The 24,251-nt window shown below is 43.9% G+C and overlaps 1 protein-coding gene across 2 annotated transcripts in view; it reads right to left on the bottom strand.

The window, feature by feature from the left end:
* The window catches only part of LOC137423189 (slit homolog 2 protein), a 559,055-nt gene that overhangs the window by 29,547 nt on the left and 505,257 nt on the right, over nt 1-24,251 (bottom strand). For both annotated transcript variants that reach the window (XM_078774590.1, XM_078774591.1), the window contains 4 exons: nt 12,488-12,581; nt 8,264-8,401; nt 7,827-8,064; nt 45-175 (listed from right to left, as the gene is read on the bottom strand). In XM_078774590.1, the coding sequence (XP_078630716.1) occupies nt 45-175; nt 7,827-8,064; nt 8,264-8,401; nt 12,488-12,581 (601 nt within the window). The remainder of the gene's footprint in view (nt 1-44; nt 176-7,826; nt 8,065-8,263; nt 8,402-12,487; nt 12,582-24,251) is intronic.

Here is a 24,251-nt window from a genome sequence, read left to right as displayed (position 1 = left end):
TACACGAGCCTCGACTTTGTGTACAGAAATAAATAAATCGGTACCTGTATAGGGTAGCAGCGGGAGAATTCTCTTTGTCGTAACTGACTCGTACACGGCCATGAAACAGCTCCACTGCCACTCCATCCCTATAGCCATTATATAACAGCACCCCACTGTCTTCATCCGTAGCCACCTCCATGGAGCAGCAAGACAAAAAAAATCATGGGTCCATGAGTAAGTTTGCATGCATGTATCACTCGAACACCATTAACCCCTAACCCTTAAACTAAACACAAACAAGTCATGGCAGGGGCAACAGCGGGCTGGAGGTGAATCAGCACTCTGTTCTCAGCGACATGCCAAGGAAGTCAGTGTCCACTCCGATTATGGTGGTGAGGGTAGAGCATGAAGGTGGCCCCGCCGGTATGTCTGGTACAAAACAGAGCAGTCTGATGACAGCCCTGCTGCCAGCATGGTATGCCACATCCATTAATACATCCACACGCTCAACATTGCATTCCGAACCTGAGCTGTCCGTGCAATCATGATGCACAGAGCTGCAAGGAAACAGCACAATACTTTCCCTCATCCTCAAGATTAAAAAAGAAAAAAAATCAGGGTTGAGGCAAAGCTTTCGCTTACATGGATTAGGCGTAACGTCGGCATGAAAAACATGGAATGCTAGTATCGTGAACTACATAAGCGAAAGAAGTCGTGTGCTTTGCTCGTGAATTATTTTTTAAACAAAACTGAATCCACAGCAGTCATGAACGATCATTTTGACCACCTCCACCCTCCAAATCGCAAAAAAACGAATATTTTGTCAAATGACCACCGCCATTACATCAAATGTGTGAGAGAGAGAGAGAGAGAGAGAGAGAGAGAGAGAGAGAGAGAGAGAGAGAGAGAGAGAGAGAGAGAGAGAGGTAGAGGTAGACGTAGAGATAGAGAATATGATAATGAATGATAATGATAGAATCTGATAATCATTTTATTCTTATGTACCACCTTAGAGGCCATTTCCTCCCCTGCAGAGCAGGGTCAGCCTTTTTCGGGCACCGTGGTCCCCTTCTTGAAGCAATGTTTTGTGGCCGGATGCCCTTCCTGCCGCCAACCCTGTTGGTCGCCTCTTGCAACACACGGGGAATTACCAGTGAGCTAGTACTCAATTTGCCGACCTCAGAAGGATGACAGGCTGAGTCAACCCCCCTGGCGTCAATTCAGCATTTGACTGGGATTTGAACCCAGGATCCTAGGATCCCAAGCCGGCACCCTAACTGCTAAGCCAACACCAGGATAAAACGGTTGAAACGTCAAATGGTTGAAAATAATCAATTGAGAGAAAAAATAAATAAATGTAAAAGCCAATGATAAAAGAAAACTGCCATAGTTATATATGGATGTTCAAAAAGAGAGAAATTATTTGATGCAAGTTAAGACAAGAAGCAACTTCTTTTATTAGTGATCGACAACTGAAAATCACTCGTGTTTCATGCAAATTGTAATCAATATTATGATTTTTCATAATCAATATTATGAACGCATTTTCCCCATGTCTGGAGATGTAACTCAAAGAATCTGTACAAACAGTAACCAGCGGTACTCCTATTCGGCTCAATACGTGGTGTGTGTACCCTCGGTGCTGAAAACAGACTTCCTGCAAAGCCTTGGAATGTTGTTGGTGAGTCACTGGAAGAAGTCCTGTTCCAGTTGTTTGCATTCCTTCCAAAGAGGATGTCTTAACTGATTCCAGGACCTGGGGCTGCATCTGAAGTTATTATTTTGTGAACTGCATCTTGTCCCATGTCTAATCAGATCTTCGATTAGTCTGTAAAAAAAAGCAATGGCTTCTAATCGTGAAACTCGTCATAAACATGATTCTTGCCAGATCCAACCTCAGCGATGTACAATCGTGGAATGCAAGACAGAATACCAACATCAAGGAGTTTGCTTCGTCCACTTTAGATGGATATTCATATATCAGTGGTACTCTTCATAGTTTATCACAGCATTGGTCCAGATGAGAACCTGTCGTGTCTACTTGTTGCTTCCAACACAGCATTCTTCCTGTGGAGCAGTTGACTTTGCCCAAACTCCAGCATTTCTTATGGATGGAGAACCATGTTGTTGATAATGTGCACATTCTCTTCAAATGACTGTGATTTACCCTAAGAATGCCACACACACACACACACACACACACACACACCATTGACTGCTGCCTTGTTCCAACACACCAATCACTCTACCAAGGTAATGGGATCACATATGCTGAGAAACATGGGCAGCTGTTATCTACTATATAAGAGAGATGTTGGTCTGTGTGTCTGTGTGTCGCCATTTTTCTCAGAGATGGCTGAACGGATCTTCATCAAACTTTCAAAGGTTCATTAGTGAGTGCCTGGGAGTGTTTTAGGCAAAAAAAAAAGTTCGTTTTTTGGGATTTCGCTCAATATCGCTCGATAGTGCCTAAATCGCTCGATAGTGCCGAAGCCTTTTTTAATTAATGACAGTTATATACAAGTACACATTCGCATAAATAAATACAAAACAATCACCAGACATTTGAATACAAATAAATCAAACAATTCCAGAAGTGTACGAAGTTGGTAGTAAGGCTTCTTCTTCTTCCTGATCGGCATTACACTTAACTCAGAAACGTGATGAACGCCACATTCACGAGCATATATTCAACGAAAAGGTGATGAATCCCCTTTCTCTCCTGCCTCCCTCACCCCCCTCCTTACTTCAACACACGGGCCACACAGGGCTGCTTTCTCTCCCCTTGCTTGTAAAATCTGTATAGTGAGTACATCATGAGGAAATCAAACTAGGATGAGATAGAGGTTGTGGTCAAGATTGGATGAAGATGTATCAACAACATGAGGGATGCTGACGATACCGCTCTGTTGGCAGAAAGTAAAGAGGACTTGATAAAACTGCTGCAGACAGTGAAGAAGGAAGCCAGGCTTTATTTAAACCTCATCAAGACTAAAATCGTGTCAATTGAGAAGATCGATGTGTTCAGATTGGGAGATGTAGTGGAGAGTTTCATCTTCCTGAGTTCCAAGATTGAAGTGAGTGGAGAATATGGAGGAGAACTTAATAGATGGTTATAGCATTGTGGAGTACAGTAATGTCAGGATTGCCTACGATCTGGAAAGACAAAGATGTCACAAAACAAACCAAGAGGGGGAGGGGGTGGTGAATGATCTGGTGTTTCCAGTGGCAATGTATGGATGTGAGTCGTGGACAGTGAAGGAGAAAGAAAAGAAGAAGATCGACAGTTTTGAAATGTGGTTTTGGAGACGAATGTTAAAAATTCATGAACTGCAAGAGGAACAAACAAATGAGTGCTTGAAGAAATGAGACCACCATGTACAAAAGAAGTGCTGATGCTAAACCAGAAACTGTCATACTTTGGGCACATCATGTATGTAGAAAATGAAAGTCTGGATAAGTCAACCATCCTGGGTATGGTTGAGGGAGGAAGAGGAGGAGTCAGACCTTGTATATGCTGGATGGATGGGGTAAAGGATGTAACCAAGCGGTCTCTGCCAGAGCTTCAGAAAGCAGTGCAGGACAGGGATGTTGGGAGAAATCTGATCATGAACATCACCAGACGTCAGATACGACTTGACGGAAATGGATGACTAGATGACCAAGCTTCTGTTCCCTCAAATATCGTCTTTAAGACATGGTGAAGAAATAGATGATCTAAAAAATGCAAACCCATGCAGATGATGGTATTCCAGACCGTCCGAAAAGGTTGCACAATCATTAGACATTGGCTGATATGATCTGTCTCCTGTTTGGTGTAAGTTTTATTTTTTACGTCTGAGTGGCTACCTGCCCAGGATTGTCCTCCTTAGCCAATTAAACTACCTCAGTAGCTCCGATGCGCCTCACGATGTGAAAGGAAGGTTATTATTATTGATGTAAGTTTGTATACTGAATCGAGGCTCGTGAAAGAGCTAACATTTATTTCACAAACAAATCAACCAGACAAACAAAATATACAAAAAGAGGGCGCGGAAGACAAGATGGGGAGAGAAGGGGAAGCACACAACCACAACATTTGAGAGCAGGGAGAAGTGTGGGAGGGAGAGGGCTTGGGGGCAGGAGGCGTGGGAAGGGGAGGGGGGGGGGGGAGAGGTATAAAACACAAGGGGACCGAAATTAGCGGGGGTAGAAAAGATCAAGGTTTTGGATGGGGGAGGATAAGAGATGGTGGTGAACAGCTGTTTTAAAGACCTGGAGGGTGGAGTGGGATTGAAGAGAGTGAGGGAGTTTGTTCCAGAGGCGGGAGAAAAGAGGAATGAAGGAGTGAAGGTGAGCAGAAAGTCTTGATTTTGGCAGTTTAACCATAAGAGGGTTGCAGGCAGATCTTGTGCGACCTGTAGGAATATTTGGGGGACAGAGCCCAGAGAGGGCTGGGGGGGCAAGGCCAGAGAGGAGTCGGTAGAAGACGGAAAGACCACCAACCTGCCTGTGGTGAGTGAGTGAAAGGCCCTTGGAGTTAGCTTCGTCGTGGGAGATTCCAATGATTCTGAACACTTTGGTTTCAACAGCGTGAAGACGGCCTAGGTGTGAGGCAGGAGCACCAGACCAGAGGGGAGAGCAGTATTCCATAGAGCTGTGGATGAAAGCCTTGTATGTGGTGAGCTCAGGTGTGCCAAGGAAGGACTTCGCACGACGGAGGATGCCCAGTCGGCGACTGGCTTTGGAGGCCAGATTTGAAATGTGGTTTTCCCAGGAAAGATCATGGCAAATAGTGAGACCCAAAAGCTTGAGTGACAGAACTTCTTGGAGAGGATTATTCAGAAAGTGGATGGGAGGGTTTTCCAGTCGGTCTTTTCGGAGAGACATTGTAAGAGTGTGAGTTGAATGAGGAAGTTGAATGAGTTGAATGAGGAAATCAATATAGAACCACCTTTAGAGGCCATTTTCCCCCACAGACTCAGTTACTGCTTAACATTTACAGAACAATTGGATACAAAGAGGGAGGAATGCCAGCCGAGCTAAATATCATACCATGAATTAAAAATGTATGACAATGGGCACCATATAGACACACCTTGGAATACGGGACTTTTGAAATGACGTATGAATGCTCATGAGGCCTTTCACAATGCGCCATGTGTGCGTTTTCAGTGACTGATCACTTCCACTGACACTAGCTGGGGCACTTTTACGCTACCGTTGCTGGGACAAAAACTGTAAGTCAAATACAATAGTCTTTGAACATCATTTTCAGCATTTAAATGAAAGAGTGACAATTCCAATATGGTTAACCAAAATTGTTGCGCTACTCGGACTCACAAATATCCCACTACATGTACATATATTAAATCAGGGAATTATATATGTTTGTCTGAAAAATCAAAGAAAAGCCAGGGTTGAGCTGACCTCCACCAAATTTTGCAAACGTGTTGGTAGTACCCAGGGTCAGGTCATGGGCACAACCCCACACTCCCTACGAGGGGGCGGGGGGACTTATAAGTTTTTCCTGTACACGTGCCACAGAGCAAGTGGTTTACCGACCCCTGATCCAGACCGGGGGGAGGGGGGGGGGGGTAGGGGGTGAGGGATTATTAGCCATTACCCAAAATATATTTTCCCCACCTCCCCCTCTATACCCATATCCTAACCCCCACCTCTAGACTAAAGCGAGAGAGGTGACAACTTTCATGAATGAAGGGGAGCTTGCTAAAAGGGAATTTAAACATTAAAGGTTTTGCTGTAAATGCAGAAGAATAGTAGGGCCTATCCTGCCTTACATACATATACATATATATATATATATATATATATATATATATATATATATATTGTTGCGGTTTTGAGAACCCACACTTGTAAATATAACATCATTAAAGGTTAAAGGTAGCACCCCATAGGTAGGCCACAAGCAACACGTAGGTCACCATAGGACGTCAGTTATTTCATAGTGTGTGTTTAGATAAGGCCATTCCCAGTAGTTGAATCTGCGTTGCGTCAAACAAATAAGAGTAGGCCCCATCCGTTCATTTTGGCAGCCTCCCTTCCAAGCGACGCCATTAAGCGCTCCCCAGTCTGTGCCCCATGGCACCTCCCAATTTGTTACATGCCTTTGCCAGCAGCATTCGCAACCTCGCTGGGCTTCCGCTCAAACCAGCCCAGAAACCCACGAGGTAAGGCCCGAAAAGGGGGCGGAGCACTAGGATGAAGGTGCGGCCACGTCAACCAGCCATCAAGGCGGGGCCAGTAAGCCAAAACCAGCGAACCAGCCCAAGCTGCCGATAGCCCAAGCTTACCTTTCCCCGTCACGATAATTGTCCGCTCGCGCTACGCTACGTGGAGAGCTGCCTGCCGGGTTTCATCTGCTGGTACGGATCGAGGACCGGAGCCGGACCGGAGCCTGGACACCATCGCCGGACCTTCCACCCTACCATCTGCATCCCCGTGTGAGTCGGAAGTCTGAGACCGAATCTGAGAGCGAGCGGGCCCGAGTCCAGGGAATAAGTTAAGACTGTAGTTAAGACTGCCCTGTGTACTTTTCCTTCCTCTTTCTTTCTTGTACATTCTTTCTTTTCCTCTTCTTTGTACATTTGTTAATACATTGCCTTGTTCTTTCTGGTTTCTCCTTAATCTGATCGTCCTAGTCTTTTCTCCATTGGGTAAATGTGGCACGATCGGAACCGCTATAATCGGGTCTAGTCACTTGATAACAGCTCGGATCGCGAATCGCTATCCGCTCGGCATTTCCATCAATATCTGTGATTCGAGCGGGAGTTATTCCCTCGTTTCTGGTCAGCGTTAGTACTTAGGTAGTAGCGAATCCCTAGGCCTAAAAAACCCTACCTAACGCTGCCCGGCAAGGACGTTATAACTTCCAGGATCGCGTCGGCCAGATCAAAGACAAGGGGATTAACCCCCTCTAGATAAGGGGAGAGCCGACGTTTGAGAGATCCGCCACAATATATATATATATATATATATATATATATATATATATATATATATATACACGTATATATATATATATATATATATATATATATATATATACATATATATACATATAATATATATACATACATATATATATATACATATATATATATATATATATATATATATATATATATATATATATATATATATACATATATATACATATAATATATATACATATATATATATATATATATATATATATATATATATATATATATATATACACACACACACACACACACACACACACACACACACACACACACACACACACACACACACACACACGTATTATAGAGCTATAATTAAAGTGCTAAATGGCACTAGCCATAAATGTTACTGGTGAGCACAATTCTGACATGGATTAGGAGGAATATGCTCCAAATAGCACGATAAAAAGCTGTTTATGTATTTGCTGAGAGTGGTGAAGAAATGTATTGTATATAAAATAATAGTAATGTTAAATCAGAGGAAAATTAAATAATGTTGTTTTTTTTTTGCTTCATTAATGTTACATATTGCTTGTTTAAACAGTAGTGTTTGCATACTGGTAATCATGGTCATATAATGCAATCCCAAAGTAAATTGGCTTATGGTAAAGTACACGGTAAAATTTTTTTTGAAAATGCCTCATAAAATAGCTGGCAGGTAGGTGTAAATATTAGGAGGGATTTGGGAAGTTGGGAGCGGGGAGTTGGGATGGGGTGTGGGGAGGGTGGAGATTGGGGAGGGGGCTGGGGGGAGGAGGAGGGGTGTTCACCTGCAAATGAAAACAACCACCTGAAAATGGAATGCTGTCGAGAATTTATGTGAAGTATCTTCACACTATCAGAGTTTATAACCACCTGCAGGCTTATATTGGCATGTTGTGGTTGCTGAGGGGAAGGCAGTTGTAGGTATGCATCGCGGTTGACAAAGTTAACACTGGTGAGCTTCTCGCAGTGTTCCCCTTCAAATCCAGGCAAACACTGGCAGAGTGGATCTCCTTGTTGCTCCACACACTGCGCACCATTCTCACACTCGTGTTGTTGGCACACGCTTGCCCTGGGCAGCACCATTGGTGGGATCTCACAGAATAGACCGCTGGTATCAACCACAACAAAACACAAGGAATGGGAGGAATAAAAATGAAAATAAATTGTTATTTTAATCATGATAAGCATCACTTATCAAGACGTCAGTAAGATTTAACATTACTGATGCCAAGTCATTGTGTGAATGATTGCTTCAATTGGTAAGAACATCAAGGAAGTAGTTGAGAAAAAATGATTGCATTGTTCACCTGAATGCTGGAGGGCATTCACAGGTATAGCCATTTACGGCATCGATACAGTTGGCCCCATTCTGACACCTGTTTCCCTTGCAGTCATTGTAATCAATTTCACAGCGATCTCCCAGGTAGCCAGGAGGGCATTCACACCTGCGGTGAAGGAGGCGTGTCAAACAAAACCTTACATGAAAGCCATAGTCAAAACCCTACATGGTTGTATTAAAACTCTACATGGCAGTGCATGTTTTATTGTACACATACATAACTTTTTTTTCAGAAAAGGCTGCAAGTTTAAATTCCTACAAGTTACTCCACAAAAATTTTTTTTTTTTTTTTTAGTAAATCGGTGGTACTACGAGTAAATGCACGACGAGAAGTTTCAAGAGCATACATGTGACCTCTTCAAAATATTTGTATATTTCACCAAGTTTTTATATTGCAACGACTATGGAAGCTGATGCTCATATTTGGCCTCCTGGGTAAAATTGTTTATCATATGCACTTTCCACAGCCTGGTGTTGGTTTAGTGGTTAGGGTGCCGGCTTGGGATCCTAGGATCCTGGGTTCGAATCCCGGTCGATCGCTGAATTAATGCCAGGGGGGTTGACTCAGCCTGTCATCCTTCTGAGGTCGACAAATTGAGTACCAGGTCACTGGTAATTCCCTGTGTGTAACAAGGGGCGACTAACAGGGTTGGTGGCAGGAAGGGCATCCGCCAATAAAACACTGCTTCAAAAATGGATCCACGGTGCACTTTCCACGATGGTATGACGATGGTTTGTGTGAATGAGAAAGTTGTCGCATCAGATAAGATCTGCCAGCAACCCTCTGATGGTTAAACTGCCGAAATCTCGCTCTCTGCTCACCTTCACTCTTTCATTCCTCTTTTCTCCCGCCTCTGGAACAAACTCCCCCACTCCCTTCAATCCCACTCCTCCCTCCAGGTCTTCAAAACAGCTGTTCACCACCATCTCTTATCTTCCCCCATCCAAAACCTAGATCTTTTCTACCCCCGCTAATTCACCCCAGATCCACCTTGCTTGAAATTCCAACTTCTTTCCTGGAAGTCCTGGCAGTATCCATATGTTTTATACCTCTCGCCCCCCCCCTCCCCTGCCTCCCCCCCCCCAAAGCCCTCTCCCTCCCACAGATCTCTCGATGTCCCTGCTCTCAAATGTTGTGTTTGTGTCCTTCCCCCTCTCTCCCCATCTTGTCCACCGCTCCCGATGTTATATGTTTTATGTGTCGGTTTGTCTTTCTTTGTGATTAATGTTCGCTCTTTCACGAGCCTCGATCTTGTATACAAAAAAAAAAGAAAAAAAAAAAAGACCCTTTCAGTGTGGCCAATTGCAGGAAGACAAGGATGCATTATGGAACCTCCCTTGTTCCACACCATCTTCTTAGAAACACTGTTGTATGCTTCTTAAGACAACAAAAAGGGTGTATACAACCAGTTTTGTATTCCTGGTAATATGTGGTCCAACATTTGCAGACTTTGTGTGAATGAATACATTAGGAAGCTGGTAATCCATAAATTCCTATATGCCGACGGATGTTCTCTCAGGGAAAGCACACTTTGTGACATCAGGAACATTACAGATTGATTTGTAAATGTCTCAGAGCGTTATGGTCTCACAATCAATCTCAAGAAGACTGACTAGAATGAAGAAGGAGTCTCTCTGGTGAAGACTAGTGTTGATCAGCATCAGCGGACAGATAGAACCATGAGGAAATCAACAGGATGTTAACTAATGAATGCTATCCACTGTGGGAAGCTGACATTTTGGGCATGGACCTTTCGCCGAACGAAGGGTTACTGCCCAAAACATCAGATTTTCCTTGCTTCCCAAGGCGGTTGGCATACATCAATCAACAGCATGTTGATTTCACTATTAAGAAGACTGAGGTCATATTCAAACCAAAATGTGGTGGGAAATGTATTGCACTTGTTGTTGCAATTAACTAAACCACATTAAACTCTCTGGAAAAGTTGTGCTTCCTCAGTAGCACTCTGTCTCAAAATGGTGGATGTGGACTTACGGTCACGTGCGCACCACCTGCTGGGCATTTCCATGATGGAAGGGACACCAAAAGACGGTGGATGAGGAGATGATTTAGGGGAGCCACATCTTTCTGGTCATGCGGGTGTTAAAGACAGTGAATGAGCAGTTATGGGTTGAGATTGATGTAACCATGACCACGGACCCATGAAATAGAGAGGAAGGCATAACAAACAGGGCCATACACCTTTACCTGGACTTATTATGCCCACTCCAATTGGACAAACGGTAAGCTGCCTTATCCCTCCCTTTATCCCCACCCTGGCACTACCCCTAATGTCAGCATCCTCATCGAGTTGAAGTTCAGACCTAACCAAGACACTTACCTGACATGGATTAATTAAAGACATGTTCTATGGACAGCTGTAAGACGGCCAATATTCTAGAGGAGAGCAAAGAGAACGTTTTAAAAAGCACCCTGAGGTATGTTTGAAGTCCTGATGTATTTATCTAGATTTACGTGAAGGTCTGGCTAGCAATAGATCAATCTGGTGCCACATGTGTGAAACTACAAAAAGGAAGGAGGCTGGTTGAGCAAAAACATGGAATTAAATTAATAACAGACACGTGAAACTAGAATCCCACTCGTAGAGCACATAGTCTCTCCTCACACATTTATTCTGAACAAAAATGCCATTGTTAACTGAACACACTACTATTATGGCCCATACACCTGTATCATCCATGCACCTTATTATGCCACATAGTTTCGTGGCATGGGTTATGTACATCATCAATTTAATTCTTCCCTCACAGTGGGTCATAGATCAGATATATGAAGTTTCAGATTTTTCAGATAAAGATTTCAATTCAACCAATTCTGGCTGGAATACCACTTCACCGATGACATCATCGTTATCACCCCATATACCCTTGTGGAGTTGATGACACATGGCAAGTTTCAATATTTTTCGTTGTGCGGTTTCGGAGAAAATGATGTCCAAATTTGATTTTTTAAATCCAATATGGCAACCATACCATTTAACATATGACATCATAAATCTAATCCTTCACTCATATCGGGTTGTAGATCAGATATATAAATTTTCAGATTTTTCAGATATGGATTTCAATTCAACCAATTATGGCTGGAATACCACTTCACCAATGACGTCATCGTTATCATCCTATATACCCCGTGGGGAATTGATGACTATGCTAAGTTTCAATTTCTTTAGTTGTGCGGTTTCAGAGAAAATTATGTCAAAATGTTGTTTTTTGATCCAATATCGCTACCGTACGCATGTACGCTATCGCATGTGACCTATGTCATCAAAGTTAGCAATAAATATTTTATAAGGCGAGTTCCTCCTTTGATTAAAGTTTTGCATCAATGGGAACTAAAAATTTCAGGGCGAAACTAAAAATGTTGCAGAAAGAAGCATAGCCAATTTAGAAGCGCACAACTCTCCGCCTGCCCTTTTTCCCCATATCTTCCCCCACAGTTAGTCAAGGGATTGTAAATTGGACATATTAGAGCAAAAGCAGTAGTATATATACCTCCAGCAGTTCTGTAACATAAAATCAGAACCCAAACAAGACCATCAGGTCATGAGAGGTAGGATTATGAGCTGTACAATACTCTTTACAGAGTGTCGGTGCTGCCAAAGTAGTTCCGTATAAATGATTACATGGAGTTGTAAGCCATTGCCATCCCAGCTGCCATTCAGGTCAGGAATCTGAAACATGGCCAGGGTGCCAGCGAAAGCTAAGTTGAACGTCCGTCTGAGAGACGGCACACATATTGATGCCTCATCCTGCCTGCGAAACACCAGGATGAAAATTCATATCTTGTCCGATATTTGAACCCAGGCTGGACAGCTCAGAGGAAAGTTTGCATACCTCTCGGCTATCCTGGAAACGATCCGAAGAGGCATATTGTAAACAAAATCGTTCTGTGAACATGGATCCCTGGCACAGTTCACTGCCATACACAAAATAAATAAACTTGAATTGGAACCCGAGTCGACTGCGGACCTTTCATGCGACACATTGGAGATGTTTCACTGGACAAGCTATGTGGTATTTATTAACCACTTCAAAATGAGATGTCAGGGTGAAGAATAATTTTGTGATCACATTGCAATAACAATCAAACAGCTTTCTGTAGCACGATTTGTGAGATTTTATCAAAGGTAGATAATATACTTTTAAGGAAAGGATAAAAGGTACCCACTTGTAACCGAGTTCTGTCATGATACACTTGGAGTCATGTTGGCACGGGTTCAGTTCTGGGAGGCAAAGATTCACATGTTCTTTGCAAAGCTGGCCTGAAAAAAGGGATAGGAATTGGACCAAAATTGACAGATGATGTGATTAAACTCAGTGGTGCCTCTGAAGTGGATTTGCTCCGCTCTTGCACTCTGAGGATAATTCACAGAAGAGGGTGGAGGAGGGTAGGGAGAGGGAGGAAAGCAAAAGTATACAAAAATAATTCTTGCCATTCCGTTTGTTTCCAACTGGGAGGTTGGGAGATCGAACATGCTAGTTGAGGATTGATTATACACTAGAAATTAAACAATGCTAACATTAGATTTAGTGTATTTACGAATGCTTTGCACTCCAGATGTCAGTGTGCTATGTCTGTTGTAAATATGGGTCAAGTACCTCCGCTGGGCCTTTCTGAGTGTGGGATTAAGCTCACTTATTGGTGCTTTCATCTCATCGAGAACATTAACTGTGTTCAAAACTCATGTAATCCCTGCTCAATAATTAGACCCTCTTTGGAACACGACCACCTCCCACTATGTTTGTTTACAGAACAAACTCAAATTTCATAGTTACAATAACAAACTTGTAGCTTCCATGGCAACCGACGTGGGAATTATCTTTGACTATGCTTAGCATACGTTTTTCCTAGAAGAATGCACTAATCTGTATTTTGAAACAAAATTCACATTTTTTAAAATTTATTTTAAGCTGCATTTATTACCAGGTGGAGGGGGGTTATGTTTTCACCCCCTGTTTATCTTGTTTGTCTGTTTGTGAATAAGATATCTCAAAAAGTTATGGACGGATTTGGACGAAACTTGGTGGATAGGTTGGGTGTGTGATATGGAAGAATTGCTTAGATTCTAGTGAAGATCTGGATCAGGACATTATAATTTGTAAACGATTCTTCACCATTGAGAGATAGGGCAAAAAACGATATATAGGATGATATCTCAAAAACGTTATGGACGGACTCGGACAAAACTTGGTGGATGAGTTGGTTAGGTGACTAGAAGAAGGCATTTAAATTTTGGTTCAGGTCCCAATCCAGATCCAGCTTATTATTGTGATACAAAACATAAACTGTTCAGCCTGGTGGAGGTATGTGCTCCACCGAGTGCTGTTCAAGTTTAATATGTTTTCTGCTTTTAAAGGATAGTCGCAAAGTTGCTCAAAAAATCAAATACATTAGACTTCGATAAGACAAATTTAAGAAGATGAGCAGTACGCATACTCATGAAGACAAATTTAACTCGAAAGAGCAATCAGAGATTGCAGACCCTTGCCGCCAGGACATGTTTTCTGTGATTTTTAAGGCTTTTGTGTTAAAACAATTATGGCGACCGAACCACGTGACTGATGACATCATTTTTTTTCTGCACCAATATATCCCTCAATGATGCTCAAGAAATTTCATCTTGATCGGATGAAGTTTTTTACTTGTCGATTTATGACGTCAAAATGGAAGCACCTATGACATCATCATTAACATATGTTCTTCCACACGGAGAGTTCTTTACAATGAGCCATGTCTCAATTTTTTCTATGCAGCGCTTTCGGAGATATAGAGGTGCAAAGTTTTTCGGTTTTTCCAATATGGCGGCCATACCATGTGACCTATGAGATCCTAATTATCATAAAAAAATTCTGCAGGTGGAGGTGCACATATGAAAATTTCCTGTAAATCGGACCAACGGTTGCAGAGAAAATCATATTTATTATGTGCGGAAAAACAAACAAATTTACTCAAATGCAATACCCTCTCCTCAGGGGAGGGTAATAGACAGGACGTAAAACCTCAAAATAGTCTACTTGCCAGCAATGTGAACCCGGAAATGTTGAGTACCCCAAAGTTTTAAGTTAGAAATGTACAGTATGGGTCCCCAGCACTTAGAAACTGCCGGATGCTAACTTGCATATGTTGGGCAATTAGCAAAATTAGCATTAATAGCATTAACCCTATCAAACATAGGCCTGGGACACTGAAATTTCTGTTTCGCTCTATTGCTCCACTTTTATTCACAGTTATTAGAGGTAACAAAGGCAAGTACCATACCAAACTAGAATAATATGACTATGGGTAAATAATATTCTCAAAATTAAAACACAAGTATACCCAAAATTATCAGAGCTGAAAAATATACTGAAACGCCAAAGAAACTTAACACCTTTGAAACCTTTAAATATCAACAATAACACTGCGTGTAGTAAATGTGTGAACTTATTTGTGGACAATAGCGTCCTCACTGTCAGACAAAACGGTCACGGATGGTCACTTGAACCTTCAATGGTCACTTCATAGCACAGCTGTTGAACAGCCGTTTTGACTGTCAGTGATTAGCCAAGGGGTACGGGATGATTTTAATGAGCTGCACGTGATGTCTTGATATTGGCTTTAAAAAGGCCCGTGCAAAATGGGCATTTCAATCAACATGCCACGATTGTCAAGGGATCAACGGCAGCGTGCCCTGGGCATGCTGCAAGGCGGACTGAGCTACCGTGAGGTGGCACGTCGCCTTGGCTGTTCACACCAGACGATATCGGCTCTGGTGGACAGAGACACCCTCCACAACTCTGCAGATGACAGACCTCGATCAGGGAGGCCAAGAGTCACCACTGCAAGGCAGGACTTACCACTTGTTTGAAATGTAATAACATTGTAACAGTTCAAAATAAAACAAACCAACAATTGCTAATTGAAACATTGTCATTTTATTGATGACATGTCAAGTTTTTGACCAAGATACACCATCTCATCAGTTTGTTCTACAGTACAGAACAGCACAGGGTGCAATGTCAGTCCCCTTTCAATAGCGTGTGTGGCCACCATTGTTTTGGATACAGGCAGTGCATCGTCGGCGTATACTGCCTACCAGTCTTTGGATGGATTGCTGCTGGATTCTGTCCCACTCAGTCCTCAATGTCCGAAGCAGCTCTGCCCGTGTTCTGGCCCTGCCAACTACGCGTCTCCCAAGCTCATCCCACAGGTGCTCTATGGGATTCAGGTCAGGGGAGAGCGCAGGCCACTGCATGGTGTTGATGTTCTCGCCTTGGAGAAATGCAGTGGTAAAGCGAGCAGCATGGGGACGAGCGTTGTCATGCTGAAAGGTTCTCAGTTCTGGGTGGTCTAGCAGGAATGGCAGCAGATGAGGTCGCAGGATGTTATCCACATACCGCTGGGCGTTAAGATTCCCATCCACAACCACCAGTGGCGTCCTGTACCGACCTGATATGGCGGCCCACACCATCACACTTGGGCCACCCCACCTGTTGGCTTGACGCATGCAACAATCGGCATATCGCTCGCCAGTTCTTCTCCAGACACGCTCACGCCCATCAGGACTGTCCACACAGAACATTGACGCATCGCTGAAAGCGACCTCGTTCCACTGCGCCAAGGTCCACCGCTGATGCTGCTGGCACCATCTCTGTCGGTTGCGGCGATGGGCAGCCGTCATCACGGGGCCTCTGTATGGTCGTCTGGCAGTCAGACCATAGTCATGCAGTCGTCTTCGTGCAGTATCATTGGAGATCCATGGGTTTGCACGCCCCGGAGTTTCTGCCGCAGTGCGGGATGCTGGACGGAATCGATCCCGCATGTGACTTCGGACCATCTGCCTGTCCTGCCTTGCAGTGGTGACTCTTGGCCTCCCTGATCGAGGTCTGTCATCTGCAGAGTTGTGGAGGTTGTCTCTGTCCACCAGGGCCGATATCGTCTGGTGTGAACAGCCAAGGCGACGTGCCACCTCACGGTAGCTCAGTCCGCCTTGCAGCATGCCCAGGGCACGCTGCCGTTGATCCCTTGACAATCGTGGCATGTTGATTGAAATGCCCATTTTGCACTGGCCTTTTTAAAGCCAATATCAAGACAGCTTGTGCAGCTCATTAAAATCATCCCGTACCCCTTGGCTAATCACTGACAGTCAAAACGGCTGTTCAACAGCTGTGCTATGAAGTGACCATTGAAGGTTCAAGTGACCATCCGTGACCATTTTGTCTGACAGTGACGACACTATTGTCCACAAATAAGTTCACACATTTACTACACGCAGTGTTATTGTTGATATTTAAAGGTTTCAAAGGTGGTAAGTTTCTTTTGCGTTTCAGTATATGTGCACTAGTTACACAACATAAAACTTCCATCAAGAAAGAGCGTCTTGCACTTCTACTACTCTGCACTGTTATAAAGCATATCCTCATCATAAAACTCATCCTCATCATCTTCATCTTCTTCTCCTGACTCTACATTCTTGTCATATTGCTCTTCTTGCTGTGAGTGTGTGAGTGTGTTGCAACATGTACTATCAGAGCCTTTGCAGAAGCAGTAGCTGGTACAGGCCAGGCCTGCAGCTACGCAGCTGCACTTTGCTGTTAAACAGGGCTTTAACCCAGCTTTGCAGCTACAGCTGATCATTTCCAACACGGCAGGAGGAGCAACAGGGCTTGCATCCAGGATGGGCATGATGACTTCCTCTCCCTTCTCGCCTTCCTTCTTATTCCATCCAAACTCTGTTATGTCCACAGCTGGTGGGTCAGGGCAGTCTGCTGCTTTCCAAAGCAGCACCTGTAGATGGGCACGCCGTCCATGGAGGAGAGCGTTGCGCTCTGTAGGAGGCAGTGTCTTCAGTGCTGGGGGGGTTTTGCGCTTTCTGTAGATGTCATATCTGGCGACGTTCAGAGATGCCGACTCCCTCTCGTTGTACAGAGCCAGGAAGAAACCACTCACTGCCTCTGTAATCTGTAAATCAGTAGCTCCCTCCTCTCCGATGAAGTGAAGCAGGTCACCAGGTACTACTCTCATGGCCTTGAGTACGGACACCTTCCCTTTCCCCGCGGGATAGGAGGTGGTGTCACATCCGGAGAGAGCATGCATAGCCAGGATGGAGCGACACTGCTCACCGAGATTCTCTACTGTCGAATTGATGTTGAGAATAGTGCCATCCCATCTCTCCATCTGCAGGTTACATGTGATACCCACCTTCCAGCACCAATATACCATGAGTACGAAAACATCAGTGTCGTCGCTGAGAATGCGGACAGTTTCAGCTCCGCGACTGGCTGCATCCAACATGTATGAGATGAGGGAGACGTCAGCCTCGTCATGAGTGACAATACTGTCTGCTTTGCTGACCATCTTGATGTGATCTCCTATGCTGTGTGTGCACAGGAGCTCACCCAGTCTCCGTTTGTTTGTCTTGTTCTTCATCACTTTGTCGCGGCTAGGTAGAGGGGTTGTCAGTGAGAGTCGGTACTCTGTTGAGCTCTCCCCAGCTCTTCTCTGCCTCTCGTGGTCTTTGGCAGAGACTTGCTCATACCGGTCAAAGATGACAAATGTTTCGGTGATGTAGCGATTAAGCCGGTGCCCCATGCTGGCTGCGAGGTCAGCCACAGTGCCTGACGATGGCCACACCACGTGGTAGATGAGCTACGATGCATCAACGAGTACAACATGTGGTGGGTGGGGATTGGGGGCAAGGATTCCAAGACGCTGGACGATCACAGACTTGTTACCCTTCCTGAGGCATCCATACTCATCGATGATGGATGCAGGGACCGGGCCGAGCTCGTAGTCAAAGAGGGCAGAGAGCTCCATTCTTCTCTTGCTCCCCACCACCAGCAGCCGAGCAAACAACGCCTCAAGGTCACATATGATCTTCGCATTGACCTTCACTCTTTTTTTGGTGAATGTCATTGTCACCACCTTATTTGAGATGGGCGCATGAAATCTCTCAGGAAGTGATGAAGAGAACAGTGTGCTCATGTCCTGTCCGATCTTCAATGCATCTTGCACATTCACCTTTTCATCTGCCACCTGGCCATTTATGATATGGTGGAGGGTCACGGTCTCTATGGTGAGTGGATGGGAGTTTTCCTGTAGCACTCTCAGGATTTTAGCCCGGTCCTCCGCGTCCAATTTCCACCGTCCTTTACCCTCTTCTCTTCTTTGTGTCTGTTGGGCTTCATTGTCTTATCCGGTGCTTCAGCATCGTCGTAAATCTCATCCAATGACTTGGAGAGATAGGAGAAGATGCCGAAAGATTGGATCCACACGGCGACCTGCTCAGGGTTGGTGGAGATGCCCTTCATGCCTCCTACTCCCTTCCCTTGCTTGATGCATGTCTGCTCCCCAAACATGTCTCCACTCACGGCTTTTACATCCATTTTTTCACATGAAATTTTGATCGCAGGAAATTTTTTATAAGAACACTCACGGAAAGCATATCTGTCTAAGTGTATTATGTCCAAATTTCATACAGATCCTTCAAATAGTTTGCTCACACGAAGCATTCAAACGGAGCAATAGAGCGAAACAGAAATTTCAGTGTCCCAGGCCTATGTTTGATAGGGTTAATGCTATTAATGCTAATTTTGCTAATTGCCCAACATATGCAAGTTAGCATCCGGCAGTTTCTAAGTGCTGGGGACCCATACTGTACATTTCTAACTTAAAACGTTGGGGTACTCAACATTTCCGGGTTCACAAGAGGGCTCTATAGGCTTGGCAAGTAGACTAAAAGGCCCTTATATAAAATGCTTGAGGCATTTCTTGTTAAAAGTTGGTAACAAGTGTTTTTAACATAATTTGGGTATGCTGAATCCGAATCCGGTTGTTACCAAGCTGGCAAATGCTTTATAGTGGCTCAAAATAGCAATTTAAAATGGCCGCCAAAATCGCACATATTTGATGTGTCAAATTTTGTTATTTCATGCTTTAGGTTAAAACTATGTTAGCAGAGTAGGTATTTGGTCTTTTGAAAACACTTTCAGCATGGATAATTCAAACTAAGTTGATACCAAGCAAATACAAGCTGCTGGCACCCCGCCAGAGGACAAAATCCAAGATGGCCGCAGTAAAATTTGAAAAATGCATATATTTGGTTTCCCACTAACCACAGATATGTTATTGGTGTCTGAATGTAGTACTTAAGGTTTAGAGTTAAAACAACTCATTAATCACAATACTGACTATTTCTACAACAGCAAACATATTGGATGATACCTGGAGTAGTGGTAGTTATACTGCCTCATTCATGTTATTGCTTTTCATAAGTTCTCTTTCAGATTATTGGAATCATTTTATGCTGGACGACAATCCGTGGACTTAGTTAAGGTGTTTAACATACTTAATCAGCGCAATGGCATTAGGTAAGATATACATGCTAACATATTGTTGTCTAAGCTACAGTTTAAATGTGTACACTCGGAGCGGCTTATTTAAGACTTAATTATAAGTATAGTATTATAACCTGTATATTTGAGAACATGCTTGTTGGGTACGAGTGTTAACCATGGCTTATCTCTTTTCAGAAAAATGGACTCAGTGCTTCGTCTCAAGAGGCGATCTTCATCACCATCCCTGAGTCTCTGTATCATTTGTCAGAAGGACGACAAGGATGTGCACCAGGCTGGGAAGCAGGGTTTGCTGACACTCCGAGATGCTGTAACCGCACGAAGTAAACTCAGAGATGATAGCAACAGAGATGTTATTGATAGACTCGAAGTTGTGCTTCAGTCAACAGATGCAGAGTCAGTTGTGTGGCATAGACATTGCTACGCACAATTTACTGACAAGGGAAAAATTCAGCGGTTGCACCAGCATCATAAAACATCAGGATGTAGTATGGACACAGATGGAGAACAAGCATCGAGCAGCAAAGAAACATGCATCTCTTCCAGATCAACACATATATTGCGAGGATATGTCCTGGGTACTGACTGGGACAAATGCTTATTCTGTCAAACTGTGCATATAAAGCATAGACTTGTATCTGTAACAACACAGAAAATGAGTGCGCAGATAATCGAGGCGGCACAGTTTGATAAAGTGTTACGTATTCGAGTTGCATGTGTCAACGATCTGATTGCGTCAGAAGGCAAATACCACCTTCAATGCTATGTGAACTTTACGAGGTCCACACAAGCTATTCAAAGCATTAGTCACAGAACTGATCTAGCCATGGCGTGGCTATGTTCAGAGCTGCAAGTCTCAGCTCAGAAAGGACATGTATTGGAACTATATGATGATGTTTTCAATCGGTACTGCTGCCTGACCAAGGATGCAAACATTGAGATTCCACCATCGTTTCTCAGCCGCAGGGCTTCTTTCACAGAAAAGCTAAAACATCATTTGACGGAGATCTACGAGTCCCTATGCAATGTTTAGGACGTTTGACCGAACTTTTGCCTCAAGTACTTCGTCGTCATTTTCATCAGTGTCACCATCAAGAGCTGACTGGCCTTCAAACAGAAGACGAAGGAACATATATAGGGAATCTGGTATACATGCAGCTGCATCATCTTCACTGACGTTGAATCCTTTGTGGCCTGGCTGTGACACGAGGTCTCCTCTAATCTTAAGGGCTACGTGGACTAATGAAAGGAAAATGTCATCTCCAGGTTGATGGACTGGCGTGAATAGTTCGTCGTTGTCTTGATCTTCCATCTGTGAAATGGGAATATGGCGATATTTTGTGGGAACGAGAAGCGTTTTGTTTCCCGAGGGTGCCCTATCTAGCACAAGATATTGTATTTGCAGTCAGCCATGGGAAAAAGTGGACCCCAAAGCACATTGGACTTGGAAGTACATTGCCACCAGGCAACGAGGTCCAAACATCTGGTGCAACTGTTTAATAGTGCAGGTCATGTCCTCAGCTACGATTCCATCCTACAAGTGGATAATGCTCTGGCAGAGCATACCATCCAGAACATGGATACTGAAAATGGTGCAGTCATTCCCCCTAATTTGACACCGGGAAAATTTGTACATTTTTCCGCAGATAACATTGACATCAATGATTCATCGATGGATGGAAAGAACACGTTCCATGCCACTCAGATGGCTGTGTGGCAACGAGGTCCTGCTCCAGACTTCAACTTCCATGATCTTGTACCATCGAAGCATAAATCACTTTCAGTGCCAGATGCCATGAATAACATAATAGAAGCCAATGTCAGGGAAACACAACGTACACCAGCGTTTACTGCAGAAATCCAGCCAGAATGGTACACCGAAGTTGAACATGAAAACGCATCAGCGCAACTGGCGCGAGCTACAGATATGTCTTTCTTCATGAAACGGCAAAATGAAAATCCACAGTTGGGATGGACGCAACACAATCAGTTTTACAGCACGACGGATCCAGAAATGCCAACGATTGGCTACTTACCAATTATTCAAGCCCCGGCGCATGAGCTTGACACTCTTACTACGGTCATAAAACGCTGCATGCACATCAGCTCAAAGCTAGGTCAAAAGTATGTAGTACTCACGGTAGACCAAGCATTGTATTGCAAATTACTGGAGTTGAAATCTGCGATACCGGAGTTCAAGGAAGTTCTCATCCCTCGCCTTAGTGGTCTTCATATCTCCTTGAACTTTCTCAAAGCTATTGGCCAGCACATGCAGTCGTCGGGGTTAGCAGATATCTGGTCCGAGAGTGGAATTATGGGACCGTCCACCACAGAACACTGTATGGCAGGCAAGTCATATTCTAGAGGAATGCGAGCTCACAAACTAACATTGCAGGCACTTTGGCAAGTGCTTCTACCACAACTTACAAGCTACCTTGAGGAGCATGACGAGCAGCTGAAAAATGAACTGGACAATGCGTCAGATTCAATTGATGATCTTACCGCAATCATTGGATTTTGATTGGATTTTGACCTCTGGCGGGGTGCCAGCAGCTGTATTTGCTTGGTATCAACTTAGTTTGAATTATCCATGCAGAAAGTGTTTTCAAAAGACCAAATACCTACTCTGCTAACATAGTTTTAACCTAAAGCATGAAATAACAAAATTTGACACATCAAATATGTGCGATTTTGGCGGCCATATTGAATTGCGATTTTGAGCCACTATAAAGCATTTTGCCAGCTTGGTAACAACCGGATTCGGATTCAGCATACCCAAATTATGTTAAAACACTTGTTACCAACTTTTAACAAGAAATGCCTCAAGGAGTTACAAATGTTGACTTTTCCTCCTGTCTATAATAAGGAAAATGCAAAAAGATACAAACGTGCACAGTTTTTTTTTTTTTTTTTGGTATACAACATCGAGGCTCGCGTAAGAGCCAACAGTAATCACAAAAAAACATAAACAGACACATAAAACATACAATAAAGGGAGCTGGAGACAAGATGGGGAGAGAGAGGGAAGCACACAAGTACAACAGTCGATAACATGGACATCGGGAGATCTGTGTGAGGGACAGGGCTTGGGGGGCGGAGGGGGTTGGGAGAGGTATAAAACAAATTGACACTGCTAGGACTTCCAGGAAAGAAGTTGGTATTTCAAAAAAAGTGGATCTCGGGTGAATTAATGGGGGTAGAAAAGATCAAGGTTTTGGATGGGGGAGATATGATAAGAGAGAATGATAAGAGATGGTGGTGAACGGCTGTTTTGAAAACCTGGAGCGAGGAGTGAGATTGAAGAGGGTGAGGGAGTTTGTTCCAGAGGCGGGAGAAAAGAGGAATGAAAGGGTGAAGGTGAGCAGAGTCTTGATTTTGGCAGTTTCACCAGAAGAGGGTTTCTGTCAGATCTTGTGTGACCTGAAGGAATATTTGGAGGACAGAGCACAGACAGAGCTGGGGAGCTAGGCCGGAGAGGAGTCGGTAGAAGACAGAAAGACCACCAACCTGCCTGCAGTTACGGTGAGTGACTGAAAGGCCATCAGAATCAGTTTCATCGCGAGATATTCCAATGATTCTGAATGCTTTGGTTTCAACAGCGTGACGCCGAGCTTGGTGTGAGGCAGGAGCACCAGCTCAGAGGGGAGAACAGTATTCCATTGAGCTGCAGATGAAAGCCTTATATGTGGTGAGGAGCCCAGGTGTACCAAGGAAGGACTTCGCACGAGAAAGGATGCCCACTTTTTCTTTTGTTTATTTTTCTTTTTTGCCAAATTTCCCATTTTGCTTTTGGAGGCCAGCTTTGGAAATGTGGTTTTTCCAGGAAAGATCATGGCAGACAGTGAGCTCAAAAGCTTGAGTGACAGAACTTCTTGGAGGATTGTTGAGAATGTATATGGGAGGGTTGTCCAGACGGTCCTTTCGGAGAGACAAAGTGAAAGTGTGAGATTTGTCAGGATTGAAAGTCATGGTCCACTTATTTGACCAGTCTGATTTTGTCCAGGTCTGCAGAGAGTGAGGAGGCTGCTGCCTGCTGATCTGAGGGATGAGGTATGGAGCAGCAGACAGTGGAGGCATGCAATGACACCAGAAGAAGAAGAAGAAAAGAAGAAAAGAACCACCGTTGGAGGCCATTTTTCCCCGCAGAGCAGGGGTTGGCCTTTTTCGGGCACCGTGGTCCCCTTTCTGAAGCAATGTTTTATGGCCGGATGCCCTTCCTGCGGCCAACCCTGTTAGTCACCTCTTGTGACATACAGGGAATTAAGAGTGAACTGGTACTCAATTTGCCGACCTCAGAAGGATGACAGGCTGAGTCAACCTCCCTGGCGTTAATTCAGCGATCGACCGGGAGTCTAACCCAGAATCCTAGGATCCCAAGCTGGCACCCTAACCGCTAAGCCAACACCATCTTGACTTCCGCTGCCTTAATATGTAGAAGATGATATATTTTAACTTCCAGTACATTTGCAGTCACTACGAAGGGATTAGTGTTACGATTATATTTACTGTAATATTAACATTATCCTTATGTCGAAATTGAGAGACTCTCTCTCAATATCCTTGAGACTCTCACCTCGCAAAGAGATAGAGAGGATTTT

The sequence above is a fragment of the Myxine glutinosa genome, chromosome 3 (assembly GCF_964187855.1).
Source record: "Myxine glutinosa chromosome 3, kmMyxGlut1.1, whole genome shotgun sequence".
NCBI classification, from domain to species: Eukaryota; Metazoa; Chordata; class Myxini; order Myxiniformes; family Myxinidae; genus Myxine; species Myxine glutinosa.
Note: the sequence above shows the minus strand (reverse complement) of the source record. Positions and strands in the feature narration are given on the sequence as shown.